At 19.6% G+C, this 25,759-nt stretch overlaps 3 protein-coding genes across 4 annotated transcripts; 1 reads left to right on the top strand and 2 right to left on the bottom strand.

Moving 5' to 3' along the window:
* Positions 1-3,432: 3,432 nt before the first annotated feature.
* LOC122510900 lies at positions 3,433-7,310 on the top strand. Of its 2 annotated transcripts, none has more exons than XM_043625852.1 (5): positions 3,433-3,726; positions 4,005-4,132; positions 4,745-4,918; positions 6,914-7,006; positions 7,079-7,310. In XM_043625852.1, the coding sequence occupies exons 2-5, from the start codon at positions 4,022-4,024 to the stop codon at positions 7,166-7,168; spliced, it is 468 nt and encodes a 155-aa protein (XP_043481787.1). In that variant the 5' UTR covers positions 3,433-3,726; positions 4,005-4,021; the 3' UTR covers positions 7,169-7,310. The 2 variants fall into 2 exon arrangements, with proteins under 2 accessions (XP_043481787.1, XP_043481786.1); XM_043625851.1 differs by having other exon boundaries at positions 3,433-3,799.
* A 110-nt stretch (positions 7,311-7,420) lies between these two features.
* Positions 7,421-10,898, bottom strand: LOC122510899. The gene is made up of 3 exons (XM_043625849.1): positions 10,656-10,898; positions 8,678-8,793; positions 7,421-8,212 (listed from the first exon to the last, which is right to left on the bottom strand). The coding sequence occupies exons 1-3, from the start codon at positions 10,824-10,826 to the stop codon at positions 7,861-7,863; spliced, it is 639 nt and encodes a 212-aa protein (XP_043481784.1). The 5' UTR covers positions 10,827-10,898; the 3' UTR covers positions 7,421-7,860.
* Positions 10,899-13,613: 2,715 nt separating this feature from the next.
* LOC122510898 lies at positions 13,614-25,759 on the bottom strand. The gene is made up of 6 exons (XM_043625848.1): positions 25,326-25,759; positions 24,833-24,907; positions 23,888-24,003; positions 21,078-21,273; positions 14,193-14,308; positions 13,614-14,018 (listed from the first exon to the last, which is right to left on the bottom strand). The coding sequence occupies exons 1-6, from the start codon at positions 25,413-25,415 to the stop codon at positions 13,667-13,669; spliced, it is 945 nt and encodes a 314-aa protein (XP_043481783.1). The 5' UTR covers positions 25,416-25,759; the 3' UTR covers positions 13,614-13,666.

Here is a 25,759-nt window from a genome sequence, read left to right as displayed (position 1 = left end):
TTAGCGAGTAATTAACAAATGACAATAAATCACTGGAATTACTCGCATATATATTTATGTAGAATCTATATCATTTTGTTTTTAATTTTTTTTGTTATTATTTTTCCCTCGATCGATATTCAAGTTCCCGGATAATCGCAATTAAATCAGATTATTATCTTTATAATTTCATTGATTTCCTTTACTGAGGTTGTGTTTTTGTATTTTTTGAAAATTTTTTTTTTGATGGATTTTAATCAAAGTTGTGATATTGGAATATGTTTGTCTATCTGGAAAATGTATTTTATATTTTATAAAATATTTTTTTTTTATAAAATCTATTTTTTTATTGGGAAAAGGGTTTAAAAATAATTGGAAAATTTTCCGAAATTCAATTATTTATATAGAAAAAACTTTTGTTAAAAGTTGTGACAAAAATTCAATTATTTTCACAAATAATAAAATTTTAACTGGAATTCAATTATTTAAAAAAATGTTTATTCTACGAAGAAATTCAATTATTTTAATAATATTTTTGACAATAAATTAATTTTCTTATCAAGTAATAACATTTTTTGCAAAAATTCAAGTGTTTTAAATAATTTTAATAAATTTTTTTTGGATAAAATTCAATTTTCTTCGTAAATTACAAAATTTTTCTCAGAAATTCAATTGGAATTCAATTTTGTATTTCAATAAATTTTTTGGCAAAAATTCAATTTTCTTCGTAAATAACAAAACTTTTTGTAGAAATTCAATTATTTAAAAAAAAATTTATCAAATTCTTAATAAAGTATTTAATTATCTTTATAAATAAAATTCTTTGTCAAAATTCAATTATTTTTATAAATAATAAATTTTTTTTTTAGAATTTCAATTATTTTTAAAAATTCTAATAAATTTCTTCCCAAGAATTTAATTTTCATAAATAAAATAAAAAAATTCTTCTTATTAATTCAACTATTTTTGGAAATAACAATTATTTGCAAAAATTTTAACTAAAATTCTGTTTAAAAATTCAATTATCTTCTTAGAAATATTGGAATTCGTAGAAAGAATTGAATTATTTTGAAAAATGATAATAAAATTCATAATTAAATCAATAAAATAAGATTAAGTTATTTTCAATGAAATTTTAATAAATTCTTTGCATAAATTCAATTATTTTCTACTTTTTAATATATTTTTTGAAAGAATTGAATTATTTAAAAAAATTCTGTTTGTTTTATTTAATTTTAAATTAAATTGAATTATTTTTAAAGTTTTAATAAAATTTTTGGAGAGAATTAAATTATTTAAGAGAAATTTAATAAAACTGGCATTAATTCAATTATCTTTATAAATAATAAAAAGAGAAAATTCAATTATTTTGAAAAATGTTAATAGAATTGTTTATAAGAATTTAATTTGAAGAAATATTCAATTATTAAATAAATTATTTATTTTTATTTTTAAATAAATGAATTCTCGTCGAACTTTCTAATAAAAATTTATTTACAAAGAAAAATTATATAAAGATATGAATAATAGAGAAAATATTATAATCAAGTTTACCTATCAAACAATTTAATTATAAAATTTTTATCTGTTAATTTTGGGAAAGTGGAATAAGAAATTAATAAAACAAACATTTACCAAATATATTAAGTAATTGCCATAAACTGTTAGGTTTTATTTACACTTTTACCTCTTTTCTCTTGAAAAATAAAAAAAAATTATAGGAAAATGAAATTTTCACTTTATTGCGATTTTTGAGATTTTTAAAAGTTTATAATTTTTTTTTTTGTGGAGAAAATTGAAAAATTGTACCTAAGACTTTAGAAGAAAAATTCAATTATTTTCATGAATAATAAACTTTTTGAATAGTATTCAATTATTAAAAAAATTTTAATAAAATTCTTCTTAAGAATTCAATTATTTTCATAAATAACAAAATTCTTCACAAAAATTCAATTATTTTCAGAAATTTAAAAAAAATTCTTGGCAAAATTCAATTATTTTTATAAATACGAATATTCATCACAAGAATTCAATTATATTTTCATAAAAGTAATAAAATTCTGCGCAGAAAATTAATTATTTTCAAAAATTTTTTAGATTTTTTAGTGAAGAATTCAATTATTATATTAAAAATTGCAAAATACTTCGCTAAATTCAATTATTTTTTCAAATAAAAAAATCTTTCACGGGATTTGAATTATTTATAAAAATTTTAATAAAATTCTTCTTTGAAATTCAATTACTTTCATAAATAATTAATTTTTAACAGGAATTCAATTTTTTTTTGAAATTTTAATAATATTCTTTACAAGAATTCAATTATTTTTAGGAATTTAAAAAAATTCTTTGCAAAATTCAATTTTCTTCGTAAATAACAAAATTTTTTGCAGAAATTCAATTATTTTAAAATTTTTTATCAAATTCTTAATAAAGTATTTAATTATTTTTATATAAATAAAATTCTTTACAAAAATTCAATTATTTTCATGAATAATAATCTTTTTGAATAGTATTCAATGATTTAAAAAATTTTAATAAAATTCTTTGCAAGAAGTCAATTATTTTAAGAAAAATTAAAATTCTTCTCAGGAAATCAATTATGTTCATAAATAATAAAATTCTTTTTAAGAATTCAATTATTTTCATAAATAACAAAATTCTTCACAAAAATTCAATTATTTTCAGAAATTTTAATAAAATTCTTGGCAAAATTCAATTATTTTCATAAATACGAATATTCAACACAGGAATTTCAATTATTTTCAAATATATTAAAATTCGGCGCAGAAAATTAATTATTTTAAAATTTTTTTTTAGAAATTCTAATTAAGAATTCAGTTATCATTATAAGTAGCAAAATACTTCGTTAAAATTAAATTATTTTTGCAATTAAAAAAATCTTTCACGGGAATTGAATTTTTTATAAAAATTTTAATAAAATTCTTCTTAGAAATTCAATTACTTTCATAAATAATTAATTTTTAACAGGAATTCAATTATTTTTCGAAATTTTAATAATATTCTTCACAAGATAGAATTCAATATTATTTTCAGGAATTTAAAAAAATTCTTTGCAAAATTCAATTATTTTCGTAAATAACTGTATAAAATTTTTAATATTTTGTAATAAAATAAATTTAATTTTTGTAATAAAATTTTTCGGAGAAATTTAATTATTTTCAAAAAGATTTTTAATTTAGCTCTAAATTTGAATTAGTAAAATTTTCCTAATTTGAATTAGTTTATTCATTGTTGATAACATTCATTAACTTTTTTCTAACATTGAAAACAATTTGAAGTTTTTCAATTTTATTTTCGCGACGAATATATTAAAATTAATTTTTTTTTATTCTTCTACGCAAATAATATTTTATTCTTGTAAATTTTTTCTCCATATAATTTATTTTATTTAATATTATCTGTGGATAAAGTTCTTATCTCCATAACCTTTACTCGTCAAAACTTATTCTGACAATGTGGTTACATTCCCATTTGTCAAAAGTAAAATGATTAAAAGTGCTGCGATACTAGAACAATTGAAAATAGTAGAGATTGAAAATTTTCGGTAGCAGTGTTATTTTCTTAACATTTTTTAACTAAACACAAAAAAAGAGTGATTTACAACAGTTATGCGTTCATCAATTGTTTACATTATTTTCTGAACAATGTTTACATTATTTCTACGAAACTTGTGATATTGTGTGTCTGCATTATCAATTTATAGAAAATCAAATTTTTGACACGCAGGTAATTAAATTAATTAGGAAGGAAAAATTATTGTTTCTAAGCTATTTATTTGTTATTTAAAAAAGAAGACACAGTAAGTATTGATTGTTTAAACTATTTTTGAATATTATTAATTTTTCTAATCAAGGTCATTAACATTAAATATTTACATTTATTAATTTATCGACTGTAGATGAAAGTTTTCACGCCTCAGTCGATAAAACGAATTTTTTCTCATTATTTTCACTTTTATTCACAGAATTCTTTTGAAAAATTAAATATAAAGTTTAAAATTTCAGTTTTAGTTATATTGACAATGGAAACAAATGAAAGACTTTTGAATGGAGACGAAAGGGAAACAATTCAATTAAAGTGCAATTTTCATTATGTTTGTTCGGCACCAGGGTTAATACAAATAGTAGAATTGGTGAGTTTTCTTTGTTTCTAAACACACTTGCAGATTCGTAGCGTGGTAATTAACAATTTAACAATTTAACAATAACACTTGTAATTCAATTATTCTCGCAACCATTTGGATTTTAAATGAAATTTTATTTGTTTATTTATTTAATTATTAACAGGATTTAATTATTAATTAAATTAAATTAATATTAATTATTTAAATAATGTTTTTATGACTTTATTGTTTATTTATTATTTCTTCACTGTCTTAATTTTTTTTTATTGTTTATTTGTTATTTCTTTACTATTTTTTTATTATTATTTATTTGTTAGTTCTTTATTATTTTTTAAATCTTTATTTATTATTTTTTATTTCTTAACTATTTCTTTATTTTTTTTTTTTGTTATTTCTCTATTATTTATTTATAAAAATCCCTAAAGTTGGCGTCGACGTTGAGCGTCGACAAATATTTATTTTGCGAAACCGAAAAAATAAAACGAATTTTCTTGAAAGTAATGTAATTTAAAAATAATTGAAAGGAATTGTATTATTTTAATTAATTTAATTAATTAAATTGATGAAATTAATTAAATTAATTTATTTAATTTAATAATCGGCAAAATGAATAATTTTCAGATGTTACCGCCCTTGGGATTTTTATTTATTACGATACAAATATTGGACTCTTCTTTAATTGAACTTTCAAATAGATGGATAATTATTCAACTATTTTTGATTTTGTTAAGACTGATACCATTCTTGTTATTTGAGGCTCAAGCAACGTATTATTTGCGCGCACTCTTGTTGTATGTAAGTTTCCACCTTTTATCATGTTTTTCAATTCAATTCGAAATTTAATAATTTTTATAAATAATTAAACAGAATTACACAAAAAAAAAAATTGAAATTCAATATGGAGACGCTATTCTCCACTTGAGAACGCCAAGGTCACCGTTAGATGGCCAGACGCCATCTAGCGATGACCTTGGCGTTCTCAAGTGGAGGAATTCAACCATTTTATCAATTTTTTTCAGTTAAATGAAATTCCTTCAAATTTTTAATTATTTAAAAAGATCTTCGTAAAATCGAATCTAATTTAAAATAAATACAAAAAAAAAAAAATTCATTAGAAAGTTTAAAATTAAAATTAATGTAAACAATTGTAATTAAATTCTGAGAAAGAATTGAATTATTTCCATAAATTTTAATAAAATTCTTCTTAATTTCAATTAAATTCCCCAAAGAAATTTAGTGATTTTCAATTTAATTTTAATTAAATTCGTCAAAATAATAATTTAATTATTTTTCGAAAAATTTAATAAAGTTCTTGAAAACAATTCAATTATTTTAATAAAATTCATAATTGAATAAACAAATTCCTCAAAAGAGCTCAATTATTTTAAATTTCACAGAAAATTTAATTATTTTTCAGAAAAATTTTAATAAAGTTCTTGAAATTCAATTATTTTAATAAAAATTTATAATTGAATAAATTTCCTCAAAAATGAATTCAATTATTTTTGGTAGAATTTCAGTTAAACTCGAAAGAATTTAATTTTTCTTTAAATAAAAATAATAATAGAAAATCAATAAATTTCTAGAAAGAATTCAATTGAATTCGCCTCAAAATAATTTAATTATTTTTCGATAATTTTTGATAAAATTCTTGAAAACAATTCAATTCTTCAAATAAAATTTATAATAGAATTAATAAATTTCTAGAAAGAATTCAATTAAATTTCTCAAAAGAAATTAATTATTTTTCGAAAATTTTAAGAAAATTCTTTATAAAAAAAAAATTCATTTATTTTAACAAAATTCATAATTGAATCAATAAATTCTTCAAAGAATTCAATTCTTTCAATGCAATTTCTTTCTAGGCAACGAGATTACGAGATTTTCAATATTTGCGAGGAATTAGATTGAATAATTGAAAATAATTGAATTTGTGTCAAGAATTTTATTGAATATAATTCAATTCTTTCGAAAAATTTGATTCAATAATTGAAAATAATTGAATTTTATTAAAAATTTGAAAATAATTCAATTCTTTCGAAAAATTTTTATTCAATAATTGAAAATAATTGAATTTTATTAAAAATTTGAAAATAATTCAATTCTTTCCAAAAATTTGATTCAATAATTGAAAATAATTGAATTCGTGCATAGAATTTTATTAAAATTTTAAAAAGAATTGAATTCATACGAAGAATTTTATTAAAATTGCATTTAAAATTTTTAAATAATTCAATTCTTTCTAGAAATTTGATTGAGAAATTGAAAATAATTGAATTCGTGCGAAGAGTTTTATTAAAATAACATTGAGAATAATTTAATTCTTTATCGAAATTTTATTGATAAATTAAAAATAATGGAATTCGTGCGAAAAAAGTTTATTGAAAATTTCAAAATAATTTAATAAATAAAAAAAAATAATAATTAAAAAAAAATTGTATTTAAAATAATTCAATTCTTTCGCGAAATTTTATTGAAAAAATTGAATTATCAAGAAAAAATTGATATCAAGAATTCAATTATTTATTTATTTTCAAAAAATTTTTATAAAATTCATAATTAAATCAATAAAATAATTCAATTATTTTCAGTGGCAAAATCCACTGGTAAAAATTCGGTTTGACATTTTATGAAAATTTTATATACGAGAAAACTATTATAGTAAATTATTGTATTTAGAAAAAATTGGCAAGAATTTATTCAAAGTTTTATTTTTTAATTAAAATTCTTTTTTTGGTTTGATTCTTGTTATTAAGCATTACTTAATAATAATAATAATTATTATTCTAGGAATTATGTATGACTGTCGGAATTTTAGCGTGCTACGTAGTGGCGATTCCCTTTATATTCTCTAAAGATGAACCTCGCGCGATTAATATGATGGTGAGTATTATAAATGAGTGTAATAAAATCTTATCAAAAATTTTTTTCATCTACATTTTAAACCCATTTCAGGTCTTTATTACCTGCGGTATCATAATTAATGCAGCGCATATAGCTTGGATTCTCTTTCGAATAGTTAATAAAAATTCTCATAATTGGTAATATTCCAATTTCCAAATGTCACGTCGCACTTTACCGTTGTATTATATTTATATTTTATAACATTGTAACTGCAATATTGTTACTCTAGATTATCAATTTTTTGGTTTATGTATATGCGTATTAAAAATTGTATGTTTTTTAATTGTATCTTATTTATTTGGTTATAATTATAATTAACTATTTTTATTATTACCTATTTGATTACTTACAAAAAATACAGTTATAATAATTTAAAAATTGGAGTTAATTTAATTTTTCTTCTAAATGCAGTGCAGTAAAAAGAAAGTCTTATTTTAAGGCGACAAGGTCTTAAATTGCAAAATTTTTAAGGCGCACAGCCAATGCTAAATCCGAATTAGTGAAAATGAAAACGTCACTAATTTGACATTTATTATTTCCCTAGGGAGTAAAAAATTTTCCAGAGTTGATTTTAAAACTTAAAACCTTCGAAAAAAAATTTTCTGTCACAGGAAATAATATTTTTTGACGCTTAGCGTTGACACTAACTTCAGGGACCACTAACAACTGAAAATAAACTAAAAATGAAAACTAAATAAAAACTAAAAATAAACTAACACAAATTTTTAAGGATTTAAAATATTGAAGCAGTTACTGAAATTAAGCTTGTTATTCTTAAATTAAGATTTTCTTTTTACTGTGTGTATGAATGTGAAGAGGATGATTTTTTTTTTTTATAGAACAGCGATGTCTGAACATCCTCGAAATGTTTCTTGAGGGGCGCAGTCATTTTTCTCACTCAGCCCATTGCAATCGCCCCAAGTATTTCCCGTTATGTATTCCCAGCGAAAAACACAATTTTCGCAAGTCAGTCCATCGGGAAGTTTAACTTGAACGTCGAAAATCCCTGCCGGACTCTCGCCAATTTCATATTGATCGGAGCCATCGGCTAATTTCAGTGGCAAAAAGCAATCTTCTTCTTCGAGTTGTTTTGGCGTCTCCAAAGGGCAGAGGGAGAATTTAAAGGCTCCTTTGTGAGAGGCTGTGAGATTAGTCACTGTATTTATTACCTCACCCGAATTGTAACTGTAAACAATTTTTAAATTACAATTAAAATTACATAAAAATAAAAATTAAATTTAAATGAAATTTTAATTAAAATTAAATTAAAATTCAATTAAAATTAAAATTAAAATTAAATTAAAATTAAATTAAATTAAAATTAAAATTAAATTAAAATTAAATTAAATTAAAATTAAATTAAATTAAAATTAAATTAAAATTAAATTAAAATTAAATTAAAATTAAATTAAAATTAAATTAAAATTAAATTAAAATTAAATTAAAATTAAATTAAAATTAAAATTAAATTAAAATTGAAATTACTAATTTCATAGTCAAAACAAAAAACAACATCTATTACAATTTAATTTCAAAAATTTCAAAGAAATTCAATTATTTTTTGGAGATTTTTGATAAAATTATTCGTAATTAGAAAAAAACGGTTAAAGAAAAATTTTTTTGAAAATAAAAAAGAAGAATAATGTTTACATTTGGACAATAACACCAAGTCCGTATTCTCCAGTATTTTCACTGGGTCTCGGAATTGGTAATCGGTAATCATCACCACAAATTCCACATTTTCCACCATTAATTATGTGCTGAACCTGAAAAACAGAGAAATTTATATATTTGTTTACTTATTTATTTATTTATTTATAATTAAATAGAAAGAATTAATTATAATTAATAATATATAAATATAATTATTAAATAAATTATTTATTTTTCTATTTAAATCATTAAATTCTCGTAGAGCATTAATTATAATTTGTACGTTATTTTAAAATTTAAAGCTTCAACGTAGAAGAATAATTATTGAATTTTCTTAAATTTTGTTGAATATATACCTAAAATGAATTTTTTCCAGAAATTTGATTGAAAAATTGAAAATAATTGAATTCTTAGGAAGAATTTCATTAAATTTTTTTTTTTTTTGAAGAATTGAACTCTCGTGGAAAATTTTCTTATTTATGAAAATAATTGAATTCTTATAACGAATTTTATTAAAATTTGTCAGAATAATTGAATTCTTGTGAAGAATTTTCAATGAAATTATTAAAATATAATATATAAATTTTAATAACTTCCTAAATAAATAAATAAATAAAATTGAACTATTACTATAACAATTCTCCTAAAATTCAAAAAGTTTTTTGTTGTAATTTTTTAATGAAATTATTCTAAACTTTAATCATTTGGTAAAAAAAAATAAATGAATAACTTTTCAACAAAAAATTCTAATATTATTACATTTCACAATTAAAATATTCAATTATTAGTTAAAATTGTAAATGAAATTCATTTTTAAATCAATTCCTATTAGAAAGTTTTACGAGATTTCAATTCTTTCGAGGAATTATATTAAATAATTGAAAATAATTGAATTTGTGCGAAGAATTTTATTGAAAATTTAAAAATAATTGAATTCATACGAAGAATTTAATTAACATTGTATTTAAAATAATTCAATTCTTTCGAGAAATTTGATTGAAAAATTGAAAATAATGGAATTTTTTTTTGAGGAAATAAAATGAAGAATTGAAAATAATTGAATTCGAGGAAAGAATTTTATTAAAATTGCATTAAGAATAATTCAATTCTTTCCCGAAATTTTATTGAAAAATTAAAAATAATTGAATTCGTGCGAAGAATTTTATGGAAAATTTCAAAATAATTGAATTCATACGAAGAATTTTATTAAAATTGTATTTAAATTAAAATAATTTAATTCTTTCGAGAAATTTGATTAAAAAATTTAAAATAATTAAATTCGTGGCAAGAATTTTAATTACATTAAAAATAATTCAATTCTTTAAATTTGTACAATTTTATTCAAAATAATTTAATTTTTTTTCTAAAATTTTATTTAAAAATAAAAAATAATTGAACTAGTGTGAAATTTTTTTTTTTAAAAATTAAAAATAATTGAAATAAAACGAAGGATTTTTATTATAATTGCATTTAAAATACTTGAAATTCTTTAAAGAAATTAAATTGAAAAATTGAAAAGAATTGAATTTTCGTGGCAAGAATTTTAATAAAACTACATTGAAAATAATTCAATTCTTTCGAGAAATTTGATTGAAAAATTGAAAATAATTGCATTTTTTCGAGGAATTTGATTGAAAAATTGAAAATAATTGAATTCGTGCTAAGAATTTTATTAAAATTGCATTGAGAATGATTCAATTATTTTTTCCCAAAATTTTATTGATAAATTAAAAAAAAATTGAATTCGTGCGAAGAAATTTATTGAAAATTTGAAAATAATTGAATTCATACGAAGATTTTTAATAAAACTAGAAATATTGAAAGTAATTCAATTCTTTCGCGAAATTTGATTGAAAAAATTGAAATTATTTGAATTTCTGGACGAATTTTCGTTACAATTTTTTATTTAAAATTAAAATAATCTTTTGATTCTTTTAAGAAATTTTATTATTGTAAATTCTAAAAATATACATACATCTCTACCACCGCAAAAGCTTTCATTGTCCGTGTATTCTTCCGGTGTGGGAAATCCTTTCCTCCAAGCGCTTTTTCTATTCACAGGATCCATGAGAGAGCCATGTCCATCTATTCGTTTTAATTTAATAATCAAGAAAAAAATCATAATTACAAATTTTATAAATTCCATTATTTAAAAAATCTCGAATAAAGAAATTCCAATTCTTTTGCAATCAATCTGAAATGTTATACTGTCAACTAATTTTTACCTCAAGGAAAAATCATATTTTTATACTTATAATTGTGAATTCAGTGTTGTTTCCTTTGTCATGTTAATTAAAATTTTGATTTTGATTGAAACATTGCAAATATTGAATTTAACAAATACGTAGTACATTTTCAAGCTTTATATTAAAAAATAAGTGAAAAGAAAATGCAAAGATTTCTTGAGTCATAATTTTACGAGAAATCAGTTTATTATATTATTTTTATTATACATATACAATAGTTTCTATTTTATTATAAAACTAAGTTCAAGAGACTAATATAATTTAAAAAATATATTTGCTCAGCATTTAAAACTTTTTATTCCAAATAGATGTGAGTAATTATTTGAAAGTCTTTTAAATAAAGCAAATGTTATCTTATTTCATATAGAAAAGATTTATTCAAATGTCAGGAAATTGTATGTGTCATTAGAGGAAATATATTTAAAAAGGCCAAAAAGTTTCTCAGAATTCTACACTCATAAAATAGTTTTGGTATAATGAATTTTTTTCGTTGATGTTAAACTAGAATATATTTAATTAATTATCAAAAATAATGGATTTATAGAAAAATTTTAGTTAAAAAATTAATAACAAAATTGAATTTTGGAGAAGTTTTACAAATATAATTGAAGAAATTCAATTATTTTCAAAAGTAATAAAATTCTTCGCAAAAATTCAATTGTGTTCTATTTCTTTATAAATAATAAAATTTTTCTCCGAAATTCAATTGTTTTCAAAAATTTTAATAAACTTCCAAAAGAATTCAATTATTTAACAAATTTTTTGATAAAATTATACGCAAAAATTTAATTATTTTCCTTAATATAATAAAAATTTCACAGGAATTCAATTATTCACAAATTTTGTTATAAATTTTTTCGCAATAATTCAATTACTTTCATAAATAATAGAATTTTTTACAGGGATTCAATTATTTTCACAAATAATAAAATTCATTGCAAAATTTCAATTATTTTCAAAAATTTTAAACTCTTTCATGGAATTCAATTAAAATTGTGTTGAAAATGATTTAATTCTTAAGAATAATTGAATTCTTTGGACGAATTTCATTAAAATTTTTAAAATAATTGAATCTTATCGAGAAATTTTTTTTTATTGTATTAAAAAGAATTGAATTCCTACGAAACAGTTTTGTCAAAACTTTTGAAAATATTTAAATTTCTGAGAAAATTTTGATATTTATGAAAGTTAAATTAAATTCTTGCTAAAAATTTTATTAAGATTCTTGAAAATAATTGAATAAATTTGACTTGTTTATTCTTTAACGAAAATATTTTAATTCTTGCGAAAAAGTTTATTAAAATTACAGAAAGGAATTGAAGATCTGCAAAGTATTTTGTTATTTTTTATTTATGCCAAGAATTTTTAAAACATTTTTTAAATAATTACATTTTTACGAATTTTTTATACGAATTTAATAATATTTGAATAATTTAATAAAATTCTTTGTAGGAATTCAATTATTTTCGTAAACAACAAAATTTCTTTGAAGGAATTAAATTATTTGTGAAATTTTAATAAAATTCTTCCCAAGAATTCAATCAGTTTAATAAAATTCTTCGCGAGATTTCAATTATTTTCAATTTTTAATTAAATTTCTCAATGGAATTTAATTATTATCAACAAGTTTTAAAAAATTCTAAGAAATTCAATTATTTAAAAAATTTGAATAAAATTCTTCACAGGAAATCAATTATTTTCGTAAATAATAATATTTTTCTACAGAATTCAATTATTTTCACAAATAAAATTCTTCACAGGAATTCAATTTTAAGAAATATTTAATTATTTAATAAATTATTTATTTTTGTATTTAAATAATTGAATTCTCGATGAATTTTCTAATAAAAATTGATTAAAAAATGAATTCCAGTTATAGTTTTAGATTATAATTGAATATTATGAGCATTATAGCGTGAATTTTTTGAAATAATTGAATTTACTTTCAACTATCAATTCTGTAAAAAAGTTTTTGATAAATTTCTTTATAAGAATTAATTTTTAATAAATATTCGATTATTCTATCAATTATTTATTTTTATGTATTTAAGTAATTGAAATCTCGTAGAATTTTTCAATAAGAATTTGTTTTAAAATGAATTTCAGTTAAAAATTTAAATAATAATTGAATATTAGAAGCATTATATGATGTGGTTTTTAGAAATAATTGAATATTGAAAATAGTTCAAATAAAAATTCTTTAACATTTTTTTTTTGAAAAATTTCATTTCCATTTTTGTTATAATTAATTGAATTTTTTAATATATGTTTAATTAATTATTAAAAATAATTGATTTAGAAAATAATTTTAGTTAAAAACTCAAAGAAAATAATTGAATTTCAGAGAAGTTACAAATAAATGTAATTTTGAGAAATAATTGAATTTTGAAAAGGTTTGAAATTAAAATCTTTGAAAATTTGTATTTTTCATACTTTTAACTAACAATTTTGTAATAATTAATTATTTTTGAAAAAGTTTAATTGAATTTTTTTTGTAAATATTTGAATTTTTTATTTTCTAATTTATTTAATTGAAGAATTTCTGAATAATTGAAAATTCGTAAAATTGAAATGTAAACAAATGGATTTAAAAATCTTATCATTTTTAGAGTTAATCAAAATATTTTTCAGGGAAAAAATAAGAATAAAACTTGAGTGATTTTTGAATAAAAAATTTTATTAAGAATAACGATAAATATTGTTCTTAAAAATAGAAAAACAGTCATGTTTGGTTGCTCTCTCATTGTATAGAAATATCCGAGCAGGATTTGAAATTTTCCTGCGGACCACAGCCAGTCTGTCCCGTTCCGTCATTGCAAATTCCCCACGAGTTGCCGGCAATGTATTCCCATCGAAATACGCAGTGCTTGCAGGTCAGTCCCTGTGGGAGAATAACTTTTGTCTTAATAATTCCCGGTCCTTTATTTCCCATATTGTAGGATTCAGTGCCATCAGCTAATTTAAGGGGAATAAAACAGTTCTCCTCCTCGAGCTCCTTATCGTGCTTCAAAGGACAAAGATTGAATATAAAGTGTCCTTTGTGAGCGGCAGAAATATTCACTTCCACGTCAATAATTTCGCCTGATTTGTAACTGTAGAGGAAAAGTCAGTCTTTGATTTAGATTCACAAGAAATAAAAAATACTTGCAAGAAAAAATTTTCTTTATGTTTGAATAATTTTTTTCTTTTAGTTATTAAAAAAAAAAAAAATAAAAAAAAATTTAGAATTGTTTTGAAAATAAAATTTTTTTTTTTGCTTTTTTTACGTTTTTACGATGGTTCCGGTTCCGTAAGTTCCTCTATTTTCGGTTGGTCGAGGACGGGGAAGTTGAAAATCATCGCCACAAATTCCACACTTGCCATTGTTTACTGAGTGTTGAATCTAAAAATTTGCAAAATTTTCGCTGTTGATAATTAATTTTAAAAAATTACTAAAGAGAAGATTTCAGACTCGAAAAAATAGTAAAAAAGTATCAAACGAAAAATTAAATCTGAAGACTAAAAATACTCGTTTTAGACGATTCACAAATTTTTCCTAATTTTCATTTTAAAAAAAATTGTTTTTTTATCCTGCTAATAACTTTAATTCTAAATTTTTGCAAAATTTAATTAAATTACATTCAAAACTTAAATTCAAAAATTCCAAAATTTCTGAAGAAAATTATTCTAAACTTTAATCATTTTTTAGAAAAATAATAAATAAATAACTATTTCGAAATAAAAATTCAAATATTAATACAATTTAACAATTAAATATTCAAAATAAAATATTAAAATAAAAATATTATTAAAATATTTAATTATTATTTAAAATTTTAACTAAAATTCATATTTAAATCAATTTTTTATTATAAAGATCTACGAGAATTCAATTATTTAAACACAAAAAAAATTAATTTATTGATTGAATGTTTCTAAAAATTGAATTGTAATAAAGAATTTTATCAAAAAATTTTTAAATAATTGAATTCTTTCGACGAATTTTAACAAAATTTTTAAGAATCATTACATTTTTCCAGGAATTTATTTAGAATTGAATTGAAAATAATTGAAATGCAGCAATGAGTTTTATTACTTATGAAAATAATTGAATTCCTAAAAAGAATTTTATTTTTCATGAAAACAATTAAATCCCTAGGAAGAATTTTAATATTTATGAAAATAATTGAATTCTTGCAAAGAATTTTATTAAAAATTTTTAAAATAATTGAATTTTGGCGCAAAATTTTGTTATTTGTAAAGATAATTCAAATCTTGATGAGAAATTGTCCTTAAAGTTTTTAAAATAATTGAATCGTGTCAAAGAATTTTATGACTATTTAAAATAATTGAATTTTTGAGATGAATTTTATTATTTGTAGAAAACAATTAAATTTATTTGTGAAAGTGTTTTGAAAAATAATAGAAATTCTGCATTGAATTTTATTTGTTACGAAAATAATTGAATTCTTACGAGAAATTTTATTTAAACTTTTGAAAATAATTGAATTTCTGCGCGGAAATTTGTTATTTATAAAAATAATTGAAATCTTGACTAGAATTATTAAAAAAAAGTTTTAAATAATTAAATTTCTGCGATGAGTTTTATTATTTATGAAAATAATTGAAATTTTGTGATGCATTTCATTATTTATAAAAAAAATTGAATTCCTAAAAAGAATTTTATTATTTGTAATTGTAATAATAATTAAATTCCTCTGAGACTAATTTTAATATTTATGAAAATAATTGAATTCTTACGCAGAATTTTATTAAAATTGCATGTAAAATAATTGTATTATTTCAAGAAATTTAATTGAAAAATTGAAATTAATTGAATTTGTTAACGAATTTTATTACAATTTTATTCAAAATAATTTAATAGTTTTGAGAAGAAAAAAAATGAATTTTTTTTTTTTATTTTATTAAAGTAATTGAAAATAATTGAATTCGTAGAAGAACTTCATTGAAATGGAATTGAAAATAATTCAATTCTTTTCAGAAATTTCATTAAGAAATTAAAATATAATTGAATTTATTTGACAAATATTATTAATTACAAAGTAATTGAATTTTTCCGAAGAATTTTGTCAAAATTTTGTAAAAATTGAAAATAATTGAATTCCTCACATGAATTTTATTATTTATGAAATTAATTGAATTCTTGACAAGAATTGACAATAAAAATAATTGAATTCGTGGAAGAATTTCTTAAAAATTGCATTGGAATTTGAAAATAATTCAATTCTTTCCAAAAATGCGATTAAAATAGTAAAAATAATTGAATTTAGATGACGTATATTATTAATTATTAAAATAATTGAATTTTTACGAAGAATTTTATTAATATTTTTGAAAATTGAAATTAATTGAATGTTTTCATATAGAATCTTATCAAATTTATATTTAAATAATTGAATTCTTTTGGAAAATTTTGTTAAAATAGTAAATATTGAAAATAATTTAATTTGGAAAAATTTTCGAAAGTAATAAATTGCATCGTTTGAATTGAAACTCAGTCAATTCAAAAGTATTTCAATTTTTTTTTTACTATAACTTTCTAGCTTAGAAAAATTTTTTTATGGTTAATAATAAACTATATATTATTAATATACAAAATTACATTTTTCTTGAATTGTTGAATTTTTTTTGTTTTGAATTTAAAATTTTTGTGAAATCTGTAAATTTTTCAAATTTTTTTTTGTCCCAAACGTTTTTCTAAAAATTTGTTTCCCTTTTTTTCTCTTTTCTCTCACCTCTTTGCCTCCACAAAAACCTTGGTTATCAGTATAATTCGGAGGCGTTTTAAATCCCTTTCTCCATGCACTTAATCTATTCACAGGGTCCATAACTTTTCCATGGCCAAAAACTCCCCGTAGATCAAAGACTAGAATGAAACTTAAAATGAAAATTTTCCCCACTTTCATTTTTGTCCGTTTAATTAAGAAGAGGTTTCTTTTTTAAAAAAGAAGTTTTTTTTTAAAAATGTTTTTTGAAAGAAAGTTTTTTAAAAAAGGTTTTTAAAAAAGGTTTTTAAAAAACGAAAATTATTTTTCAAATTGAAAATAAAAGAGGAAATTTTCTCTGATGATCTTTTCTTGAATTCGTCTTCTTTTTATATATGATTCTTATAATAATATTGGAAGGGGATGTAAAGTTCTCTCCTACTCAATTATTATTCATTATATTCAAAGAACAACTGTTTTTGTTTTTTACGCGTTTTAATTCAACATTCTAAAGGAAAAGTTACAAAAATATTAGCATTCATGACGATTGTCATAATAAGCAACTTTATTTTTTTTTTCTCTTCGATAATATTGCAACTCAGGTGTTACATATTATATATTGATGTCATTCGTGTGCGCAATGAAACAAATGAATTATGCTGATAAATAAAAATATCAACATTAATTAGCATATAAAAATAAAGCAAATTAGAAAATATGTAATAACAGAATTTTTCACTTGGGAAAATAATAATAAAAGGTGAAATAATAGAAGAGCAATTCTTCGAGTCAAGGTGGTAAAAATTAAGAAAACAGATAAATTTTAAACACTCCAAGAGATCACATATCATCAGAAGTTTAAAGGAAAATTTTTAAATAAATATTTGTAAAATTAACGCACAGCTGAATTTATAGAGAATTTTCTTCGTTTTCTGAAGTTGAGGACTTTTAAAATTTATGTGTTTGTATTTTTAACTTCTTGACTTTGTTAATTAATAGTCATTATCTAAAATTAAAAACGTTTTCGAAAAATATTTTTCTTTGACTATTTATGGATCTTTTTATTTATTATTTATTAATTTATATTCTATTCAAATTATTTTACTATTTTTTATTTTACAGTTTATCAATTTTTATCGAATTCAATTATTTTCAATTATTCAATAAAATATTTCTAAAGAATTGATTTATTTTCAAGGCAGTTTTAAAAAAATTCGTTGCACCAATTCAATTATTTTCAATTTTTCAATAAAATTTCTCTAAAGAATTGAATTATTTTTAATGAAATTTTAATGAAATTTTTCACAAATTCAATTATTTTCAATTTTTTAAAAAATTTTACAAAAAAATTAAATTATTTCAAATAAAATTGTATAAATTGAAAGAATTGAATTATTTTCAATGCAATGTATTCAATTATTTTCGTTTTTTCAATTAATTTATCGAAAGAATGGAATTATTTTCAATGCAATTTTAAAATGAAATTTTTTCACGAATTTAATTATTTTCCATTTAAAAAAAAATGTACAAAAGAATTGAATTATTTTAAATAAAATTGTATAAAATTAAAGAATTGAATTCTTTTCAATGTAGTTTCATTAAAATTCTTGTCACGAATTCAATTATTTTCAATTTTTCAGTAAAATTTCTCTAAAGAATTGAATTAATTTCAATTCAATTTTAATAAAATTCTTCGCACTTATTTTTAATCAATTATTTTTAATTTTTCAATCAAATTTCTCGTATGATATTCTTCGTGTGATTTCAATTATTTTCAATTTTTCCATAAAATTCTTCACACGAGTTCAATATTATTTTTAATTTTTAAATTAATTTCTCGAAAGAATTGAATTATTTTGATGGAATTTTAATAAAATTTGTCGCACTAATTCAATTATTTTTAATTTTTCAATACAGTTTCTGTGCACGAATTGAATTATTTTAATTTTGAAAATTATTAAAAATAATTGATTTAGAAACAAATTTTAATTAAAATTTTCTGAAAAATAATTGAAAAATTTGTAGGAAAAACTTGAAATTATCAAAAATAATTGAATCAGAGAAGAATTTGAGTTCGAATTTTCAGAAAATAATTGAATATTATAGAAAAATTATATAGTAAGTTAGAAATATTTCAATATCAATAAGGTTAATATTTTTCAATTTTAGTTCTTGTGGAAAAATAAATAACAATAAACATTTTAAAAGAATTTAACAAAATTACTAAAGTATTGAGTATATAATATATAAATATAAAATATAAATATATAAATGGCGCAGTTAACTTTTCAAAAATCTGTTCGCCACAATTTTTTGTTGAACTTTTTAGAGCGACTGATATAAAATTCCTCGCTCTTCAATATTGTAACTTTCTTTATAAATTGAGTGAAATTGAAAATAAAATTAACATTCTTATTTCTGTTGAAGAGAAATTTATAAAATTATATTCATATTTAAATTGGTGGATGACTTTTTAATCGTTATACATGTTTTAAGTAATTTACTTTATTTTATTATTAATACACACCGCAGACATCTGGAGAAAATCAGACTATATAGAAAACCAATTTACGTTAATAATTCAGTGCTTGGCTTTCCCCCAAAATTAAATTATTAATTCATTATAATATCGATATTGCCATACAATGAAATCTTTTCTCCATTATTATTTCAGGACAATTTTTTAATTTTATGTCTTTCGAATTCAAGTATTTTTGTTCCATTAAAAAATTAATTTATATTATCACCGCTTTTTTTTAACTTTGAGTATAATAACTTCTCTCAAAATTTAAATTAGAAAAATTGTTTATTAATTTGAATATAAGTTACTGACTTTTCGCTTTTGAATTAGTAAAATTTATTAATAAATAGCAATTTTCACTAATTTATTAGTAAAGTTTACTAATAAATAGCCATTTTCACTAAGTTATTAGTAAAATTTAGTAATAAATAGCTACAATTAGTTATTTTATATTTACTAGTTATTTATTTATTTACAAACAAAATAATTTTACTGATAAATATTAGTGACTGACTTTTTTCTTTCGAATTAGTAAAATTTACTAATAAATAGCAATTTTCAATAATTTATTAGTCGAATTCAATAAGAAAAAGAACTTTCCAATAATTTATCAAATTTCTAATAAACAGAACTTTTATTACTAACATTTACTACTAAATAGCAATTTTAACTGAGTTATTAGTAAAATTTACTAAAAAATAGAAATTTTCACTAATTATTAAAATTATTATTTCTTAAAATTTACTAAATGAACAGAAATTAATACTAAGTTATTAGTAAAATTTACTAATAAATAGCAATTTTCAATAATTTATTTATCAACTTCCTAATAAATAGAACTTTTTACTAATTTAATATTAAAATTTACTAATAAATAGCTGCTATTTTTTATTTATTATTTATTTACTAACAAAATAATTTACTGATAAATATTAGTGACTGACGTTTTCCTTTCGAATTAGTAAAATTTACTAATAAATAGCAATTTTTACTAATTTATTACTAAAATTTACTACTAAATAGCAATTGAAACTAAGTTATTAGTGAAATTTACTAATAAATAGCTGCTATTTTTTATTTATTATTTGTAAGCAAAATAATTAACTAATAAATATTAGTGACTGAATATTAGTGAAATTTACTAATAAAAAGCTACAAATAGTTATTTATTATTTATTAGCGGTTTATTTGTTTACTAACATTAATTTTCACTAAATTTTTAGTGATATTTACTAATAATTAGCTGCTATTTGCTGTTTATTAATTGATTAGCAATTTATTATTTACTGATAATTTATTTACTAACAAAATAATTTACTAATAAATATTAGTGACTGACTTTTTGCTTTTGAATTTGTAAATTTTACTAATAAATGTCAACATTCACTAATTAATAACTAAAATTTACTATAATTCAAAAAGAAAAAGTCATTCACTAATTCAAATATTATAATTTTATGAGAAGAATTTTATTACTTTTGAAAATAATTGAATTTCTGCAATTATTTGTAATTTCTGCGAAATTAATTTTTTTTTTAGTGTTTTCAATAAAAATTTGAAATAAAAATGTTTAAAATCTATTATTTTGAAAATTGCTACTTTTTTAAAAATTCTAAATTATTATTATAAATTAAATTATAAAAATAGCAAAAATAATACTATAATGGGGAAAAATTAAATGATGGAAAATTATTATTAAATTGTTTAAAATAAATTAAATTATATTATTATTTGGATGTTGCTAGGAAAATATAGGGTTTCGGGTTTATTTACTCGATACTAATATCAGAGCAAGTTTTGAATGTTTCTTGAGGTCCACAGCCAACTGCTTCATTTCCGTTTTCGCAAGTGCCCCAATTGTTCCCGGCTACATATTCCCATCTCAGAACACAATTTCTGCAAGTTATTCCTCTCGGGAGAATTACCTGAGATTTGTAAATTCCAGGAGGATTATCTCCCATTTCATATCGATCGGCGCCGTTTGCAAATTTCAGAGGAATAAAGCATTCTTCCGTTTCGAGTTCACGTGGATGTCGCAAAGGACACAAAGAAAATCTGAAGAAGCCCTTGTGAGTGTGTGTAAAATCACTCACAACGTCTATTATCTGCCCGTGTCTGTATCTGAAAACGAATCATTTTTATCATTATGAATTTTGCAATTTATTCTTTTGATTCTTAGTTTAATTGTAAATTTTTTTTTATTTATTCAAATTAGCTAAAAGTGTTAATTTTTATTTTAGCACTTTTTTTGGTATTAAATAGAATTTATTTTGATTCTTGAAGTGCGAAAAATAAATAGAGTCTAATCCTTTTCTTCAAAACTCTTCTTGAATATTTTTTATCTTACAAAAAACTAGTTGAAAAATAGAAAAGTTACAAGTTTGAATTTTTATAAAACAATAATTCAATTATTTTGAATTTTTCAATAAATTTGGCAAAAGAATTGAATTATTTTAATAAATTTCAACGCACGAATTCAATTCTTCAAAATTTTTAATAAAATTTCTCGCACGAATTCAACTATTTTCAATTTTCAAAAAAATTTCTCAAAAAAATTGAATTATTTTCAATGCAATTTTAATGAAATTCCTCGAATGAATTCAATTATTTTCAAATTTCAAATAAAATTTCTCAAAATAATTGAATTACTTTCAATGCAATTTTAATGAAATTTTTCAAAAGAATTAAATTATTCTTAAGAATTTTAATAAAATTCTTCGCATGAATTCAATTATTTTAACTTTTTTTTATATAAAATCCCTGGAATGAATTCAATTATTTTCAAATTTCCAATAAAATTTCTCGAATTAATTAAATTACTTTCAATGCCATAAAAAAATTTTTTTAGCACGAATTCAATTATTTTCAATTTTTCAATAAAATTTCTCAAAAGAATTGAATTATTTTCAATGCAATTTTAATGAAATTTTTGAAAAGAATTAAATTATTCTTAAGAATTTTAATAAAATTCTTCGCATGAATTCAATTATTTACAATTTTTTAATAAAAAAACGAATTTAATTATTTTCAATGCAATTTTAATAAAATTCTTCACACGAATTTCATTATTATCAATTTTTCAATTAAAATTTTTCAAAAGAATTAAATTAATTTCAATGCAATTTTAATGAAATTTTTCGTTTGAATTCAATTATTTTCAATTATTCAATAAAATATTTCTAAAGAATTGATTTATTTTCAAGGCAATTTTAAAAAAATTCGTTGCACCAATTTAATTATTTTCAATTTTTCAATAAAATTTCTCGAAAGAATTGAATTACTTTCAATGCAGTTTTAACAAAATCTATCGCACAAATCCAATTACTTTCAATTTTTCAATAAAATTTCTGGAAAGAATTGAATTATTTTAGTTGCAATTATAATAAAATTCTTCGTTTGAATTCAATTATTTTCAATTTTTCAATTAAATTTCTCGAAATAATTAAATTAATATCAATTTTCCAATAAAATTTTTTGAAAGAATTGAATTATTTTCAATTTTTCAATAATATTTTTTTAAAGAATTGAATTGTTTTCAATATTTTAATAAAAATTCCTCGAACGTATTCAATTATTTTCAATTTTTTAATAAAATTTCTCTTAAGAATTGAATTATTTTTAATGCAATTTTAATGAAATTTTTGCACGATTTTAATTATTTTCAATTTAAAAAAAAATGTACAAAAGAATTAAATTATTTCAAATAAAATTTTATAAATTTAAAGAATTGAATTCTTTTCAATGTAGATTTATTAAAATTCTTGTCACGAATTCAATTATTTTCAATTTTTTAGTAAAATTTCTCTAAAGAATTGAATTAATTTCAATTCAATTTTAATAAAATTCTTCGTTTGAATTCAATTATTTTCAATTTTTCAATAAAATATTTCTAAAAAATTAAAATTATTTTCAAGGCAATTTTAAAAAAATTCTTTGCACGAATTCAATTACTTTCAATTTTTCAATAAAATTCTCGAAAGAATTGAATTATTTTCAATTTTTCAATAAAATTTTTCAAAAGAATTGGATTATTTTCAATTTTTCAATAAATTTTTTTGAAAGAATTGAATTGTTTTCCATTTTTTAATAAAAATTCCTTAAACGAATTCAATTATTTTCAATTTTTTAATAAAATTTCTCTTAAGAATTGAATTATTTTCAAGACAATTTTAAAAAAGTTCTTTGCACGAATTCAATTATTCTAAATTTTTCAATCAAATTTCTGTAATGAAAATTGTTATCATTAATTGCAATTATAATAATTTAATGAATAATAACTAGTCATTTTCTACTAATTATTTGTTTTACGTTTTTTTTTTACTAACTGCTGAAGAAAAAAAATCAGCGAATAAATATTTTACTAACAGTTATTTTTAATCAATTCAACTTTAGAGAGTAGCTTTTTATATTTTAAAGAAAAGGAAGTATATTTAAATAAGAATATTATATTATTATGAATTTTATATTAAAATAGAATATTAACTACATTTAAAAATGTATGTCAACTGAGAGTATGAATTGTAACATCAATATTCATCAATAACAGGTTTTTAATATCATTTTTAAGAGTAATTATATTATTAAATTATAAAGAAATTGATTTTGAAAGAAAGTTTCTGCAATGATATTAAAATAACATGAATCATGTACTGAATAAATAACGAAATACTAAATAATTTGAAAGAAAAGGATTTATTTAAAACTTTCTGAAATAAAAAAAAAATTATTCTCTCACCTCTCGACTATGACTCCTAGTCCAAAAGTGCCAGTATTTTCGTTTGCTCGCGGTCTACTTTCTCCGAAACTGTCACCACAGACTCCACATCTTCCTCCGTACCAACCATGATGAACCTGAAGAATAAAAAAAAATTAATTGGTATTAATTAAATTATTGAAAATTAATTAATTAATTAATTAATTAATTAATTATATCTTCTGACAAACTAATCATGATGAAACCGAGGAATAAAAAAATTATTTATTAACTAATTTATTAATTAATTAATTCAATTATTAATAAAAATATTAAAATAATTTATTTAAATAATAATAATAAAAATAATTTATTTAGTACTTAATAAAATTCAATTATTAATTAATTAATTAATAAATTAATTAATTATATCTTCGGCCAAACCAACCATGATGAAAAGAAGGAATAAAAAAATGATTTATTAACTGAATTATTAATTAATTACTATCAATTATTACTTTACTTATTAATAAATACTGTTTATTAATTAAAATTAATTAATTAATATTATTAAAAAATTTTACTTATTTAAAACCCTTGAAAGTTAGCGTCGACGCTCAGATTAGAAACTTATTATTCGTGACTTTTCGAGATGTCACGAATGTCACCTTCTTTATTTCCCTAGGGAGTTAAAAAATTTCGCCAGAGTAAATTTTTAATTTAAAATCTTCAAAAAAAATTATTCTATTCTTTTCGGTTTCGTGAAAAAAATTTTTTTGACGCTCAGCGTCGACGCTAACTTTAGGGACGTAAAAAATTTATTAATTAATTAAATTTTACATAATTTTTTCTTTTTTCTTTTTTGAAATACTGATTTATTATTGAAATTTCTAATTTGATAATTAAAAAATGAATTAAAATTAAAATTATTTAAAATTAATTAATTAAAATTTAATAATTGTAATAAATTGCAGCAAATAAACTTACCCCAATACTTCCACAGTAATTTTGATCATCATCGTAAGAAACGGGCGTTTCGAAGCCTTTTCTCCAAGCGCTTGCCTATTTTTATAAAAAGAATATAAAAATACAATTTTTTTATTAATGTTAAAATTAAAATTGTAAGTAATTAATTTTAATTACGTTCGATTAATTAATAATTAAATAAATTAATAGTAAATATTGAATTTTTAAATATTTTTTAATAATAATTAATTTTCAAATTATACATAATTAATTTTAGTTACGTCAAATTAATTATCTAATAATTATGTAAATATTAATATTTTATTTTTTTTACAATAATTAATTTCTAATTTATGCGTTATTAATTTTAATTACGTTAAATTGATTAATAGTTAAAAGAACAATAAATACTAATATTAATTATTTTGTAAATAATTTCGGATAATTCAAATAAACATTAATTTTTTCTTATTGTATTTTTTAATAATAATATAGAATTTTTTTCATTACTTGCCCTATTTACTGGTTGCATCAATTTTCCATGACCGTAAATTTCAGAAATAAGAAAAACGGAAAATATTATCAAAATTTTTCTTAAATGCATTGTTTTGTTATTTTTTTATTATTACAAAAAAATTTTTAATAATAAAATTGTAAGAAAATCAATGAGAAATTGGGGTTTGATAATTTATTTTTTCATTTATATATACCAATAATGGTGGCAGGAAATAAGTTATATATTTGTTTATTTGACAAATAGAAACATGTGCGACTTACTTTTTCCCGAGATTTCTGTAAGAATATCAAAATAATCTCATTGTGTTTGATTCATGAATATTTCATTGCCAGATTTTTATGAGTTCAAAATTTAAAATACAAAAGTAATTATTGTTATTAGAGGACACTTTCGTTTCATTTATTTAATCACTTTTTTTCTCTCTTAAGATA

Source organism: Leptopilina heterotoma, unplaced genomic scaffold (assembly GCF_015476425.1).
Source record: "Leptopilina heterotoma isolate Lh14 unplaced genomic scaffold, ASM1547642v1 Lhet_77, whole genome shotgun sequence".
Taxonomy (NCBI): Eukaryota; Metazoa; Arthropoda; class Insecta; order Hymenoptera; family Figitidae; genus Leptopilina; species Leptopilina heterotoma.
The sequence above is the reverse complement of the archived record's forward strand: the minus strand, read 5'-3'. Positions and strand labels throughout refer to the sequence as shown.